We start from the raw sequence: 3,956 nt of genomic DNA on the forward strand, positions 1-3,956 counted from the left end.
TCATTCTATCATTCTATCTATATATCTATGTTCTGTTTAGCAAGAAATATTTCAACTTAATTAAAGTCAAAGATTTATTCAATAAATAGAACCCGTGTGCGAGCGTAAACCTTGTGCCTTTTTGTCAATTTTGCTGCTACTCTTTGTCATCTACTTTAAAAATAACGTGTTTGCTTCAGAAGGCCTGGTTTGGGATTGGGGGTGGGGGAGGCGCTGGCTGTGTCGGATCCAGTAGCCTAGTCTGAATTTGTTTTGTGTGTTCCAAGAGCACCTTTGCTAGTTTTGGAGGCGATAAGACGAATGTTGGAACAAACAAGATCACTTTTGAACACAAGCGGGCTATCAGGAAAAATGTTTCGAGCAAATCGAAGGTAACGTTTTTGGACCCTTGTTCAGTTTCTTTAAAAGACAAGAAGAGTTTTCTCTATAACCAAACAAATATACCAACCAATGAAACCAAACTTCTCCTAGAGTTACTGCAATGTCCACTTTTGGTGTAGGTCAAGATTTCTGGAAACCCTCGAAATCTTGGTTAGCCCACTGGTCCTTAAAAGCATCTGAATAAACTTAGGCAATTGTGAGGCAGCGTAGTGGAATCAGGCTCTCGTCAAAATAATCAAAGCGAAGAAACTTGCTTTATTCTGTTGGTTTGTGAATTTTTTAAAAACTTTTTTTTTTTAAGCTCAACACCTTTCATGCCCACTAAAGAACTCATTTCTGTGTGGATTTTTCTGAAAAACGTTGATTAATTGCACAAAAGATGTACATTTTCAGTTACCACGGACTCTTAAAACTAAGGAAATAACTATTCTTTGGCGGCCATTTTCTCACTAATCTTACCTCTGAAAACAGGTGACCCCCACCCCCTTCATCTGCAAATATCTCGACTTGTATTCAAGATAAATGGATATTGTTTTCATCCAAATAAAGACAAATGACCAAGCTTTACGATGATACCAATAACTCTACATGCCCAAAAATTGACCAGAGCCTGATTCCACCACGCTGCATCACAATTATGATGTCAGTGAAACGTTGACTAACTATGACTCTGACCTGATTTCAAATCGATTTTTAGGATTGTTTTTAGGGCATTCTGCTAAGATGAACGGTAATTCAGAGCCAGCCAATTACGTATTGTGTTGATAAGGATTCAAAACATCCAAACAACTTCCATCAACGAACTATTTTGTTTCCTAAATAAAACGCTGAAATAGTTTCCCGCTGCAACAATAGAGGTAGGAGCTTCTTTTAATTGCAGTTCGCCTACTCCAATTAACCGGATGTCACGTCATGGTTTTCCTTTCGTTTTCAGTTTCAGTACTTTAGCCTGAAAGAAGTTTTTTGGTCTGTTTTTGAAGGTTTCAAGGAAGTAGACGGCATTCTTCTCCATCACAACAAACTCTGTGTAATTAGTTGGCTTTTGTATTTTTACTCTGATTCGAAATTGAACAGCTGATATCGTGGTTACGCTGAATAAAATAAAACCCACCCATTTGTGAGTAACATGATACATTTAAACTGTTACATTTCCTTTAGTCTATCATAGTATGCTTAGAATTGCTTTTGATCGATTGATTGATTGGGTAGATGTTTTACGGCACTATCGACACAATTTTGGTCATTTAAGCGCCACCGCTTATAATTGCATCTTTACACATCATTTGTATATAATATATATTTATATACATACTATACTAGAATATATTTAGTTAACAAAAGGAAACCATCAAGGAAAAAGAAAGGCCATATTTGTTGCTTTGTTTCCACAGATGCATCATGTTGGAACCTACGATGTACTGGGAGAGGAGCATCAATCACAGCTGGATTCGACTCGAACCGACAAAACCTTCTATGAACATTGACTTCCTCGTCATCTACTTTGGTTATTTTGCTACAATTTTCAAAGTAAGCCTAAAAAAATAAAACAATGCTGGCGATTTGGATTCATACCCTTAAAGTATGCATGTGGTTGTTGTTTGAGATTAAATGCGTTTGTCTGTTTCTGTGGGGTCAAAAAGGAGGGGGGGGGGGGGGGCCTGTTGTAATAATCAGATAACAGATCCCTGGTCGGGGGGGGGGGGGAGATGACGGGATGACTAATATAAAAGCAAGAAGTTAAAATAGCGATCACTTTAATATATTTTATTTTTTAATTCTGAAAACGTCATAAAACACTAAGATCTTTTCGATGAATGAGTACGTGGTCCCAAGTTTAGGCGACGATCATTGAAAGGAAAAATTACAAAACTGATAACCAAAATGATTCAGATCTTAAGTCAATTTCAGACCCAATTGCCGCGCTGATGAACAAGCTGGCAAGCCACTTCTCCACAGGGGCTCTCAGATAATACGGAACCGTTGTACTAAAGATGCTCTAGTGGAGAATCTTTGGTTGCACCTTTATGTTTATAATGAAGAACACCGAGACACAAGGGTACATCCTTGGTTCAGCCGGTGTGATGCCCGGCTGTGGTGCAGATGGCTCTTACGGGGTGTTTTTGAATGTTGGTTGTGCTGAGGGTTTTCGGTGCTTTCGGTCAACATGGCTTGCTCGTCATGGTGCGGTTCGTTTCATTCGGAGGTTTGGCTTTTTGAAAAGCCTTACGATGCTGAAAATGGTGTTAATTAACTAAATACCAGGTCATGTCAAAGAGACGGTAAATGGTGGTTAAATGCTTGAACAGCAGGAAAAAATAAGAGGTCTTAGGGTACGGACTTCTTTTTTTTGTAGTGTTATTCTGAGTAATGGGAATCTTGGTACGAAAGAATGATTGACATCTTTGACAGGTAATTATAGAAACCCAGTAGAAAAGACAGACAGGCAAAGAAAAAAATATAATTTTAGCAAGCTATCAGACAAGAAGCAGCAAATGGAATTAATTACATACTCAACTAAGTTATAAACATCAACAGATTTACCATAATGGAAGCACACAGGTTAATAGACAGATTCAGGTCCACGAAACCTTATTCTTTCTGAATCCATCACCGGCATCCTCCTACACTCCTGAACACTCGAGCAACAACAACAACAACAACAACAACAACAACAACAATAACAACAACAGTAACAAAAACAACAACAGCAACAAAAATATCAACAACAATAACAACTGCAACGACAAAACAGGACATACAGAAACAACAGAAACATGATCCTGGATAATCCAATTTAAAATGAAAATAAACACCAAACCCCCCCCCCCCAAGACAAAACAACCCCCCCCCCAAAAAACAAAAAACAAAATAAAGCCTGCCCAGCCAAAACAAACAGACCCAAACAAACAAAACAAAACAAAACACCCCCCCCCACAGAAATAACAAACAAAAAAACCCTCGAAAAAGAAAAATAATTGGCTGACCTGTCGTGTCCTTGTCTCCGCTCTTCACCTCCCCCCCACCCCGCCCTCTCCTGTATTATTACTTACTTACTCACCTCTTCTTGGATTCTTTTATTTCCAGGTGGTCATTCCTATCGTGATTGTGAGCGTGGCTAACGCCATCCTCCTGTGCTGTCTGCGCAGGCGCAACTCCGCCTTCGTGGAGCATGTACAGATCTCCAATGACGCCGCACGGAACGCCCCTAGCAACGATTCTAGGGTCACTACCGTAGTGTTTGCCATCACCTGGACTTTTCTCATCAGCCAGGTGGGTTTGGCTTTTAGAATATAAAAATGTAGGTGTTCTTACCCCCTCTCTGACCGTCTTTCTCTCTTTCTTCATATCATATCTCTCTATGTCTATCAATCTCGTTGGCTATGCTTACGTGTGTGTATATATATATGTGTGTGTGTGTGTGTGTGTGTGTGTGTGTGTGTGTGTGTGAGAGAGAGAGAGAGAGAGAGAGAGAGAGAGAGAGATGGGGGAGAGAGAGAGGGAGAGAAAGAAAGAGAGAGAGAAATTTTGTGTGTGTGTGTGTATGTGTGTGTGAGAGAGAGAGAGAGAGAGGGAGA

General features: G+C 39.7%; 1 protein-coding gene across 1 annotated transcript in view; it reads left to right on the top strand.

Annotated features, from left to right (window-relative positions):
* The window catches only part of LOC118477873 (probable G-protein coupled receptor frpr-1), a 21,755-nt gene that overhangs the window by 16,264 nt on the left and 1,535 nt on the right, over window positions 1–3,956 (top strand). Inside the window, exons 3-4 of the mRNA XM_035970428.1 lie at window positions 1,773–1,908; window positions 3,466–3,651. Coding sequence (XP_035826321.1) covers window positions 1,773–1,908; window positions 3,466–3,651 — 322 coding nt within the window. The remainder of the gene's footprint in view (window positions 1–1,772; window positions 1,909–3,465; window positions 3,652–3,956) is intronic.

The sequence above is a fragment of the Aplysia californica genome, unplaced genomic scaffold, assembly GCF_000002075.1.
Source record: "Aplysia californica isolate F4 #8 unplaced genomic scaffold, AplCal3.0 scaffold00267, whole genome shotgun sequence".
NCBI classification, from domain to species: domain Eukaryota; kingdom Metazoa; phylum Mollusca; class Gastropoda; order Aplysiida; family Aplysiidae; genus Aplysia; species Aplysia californica.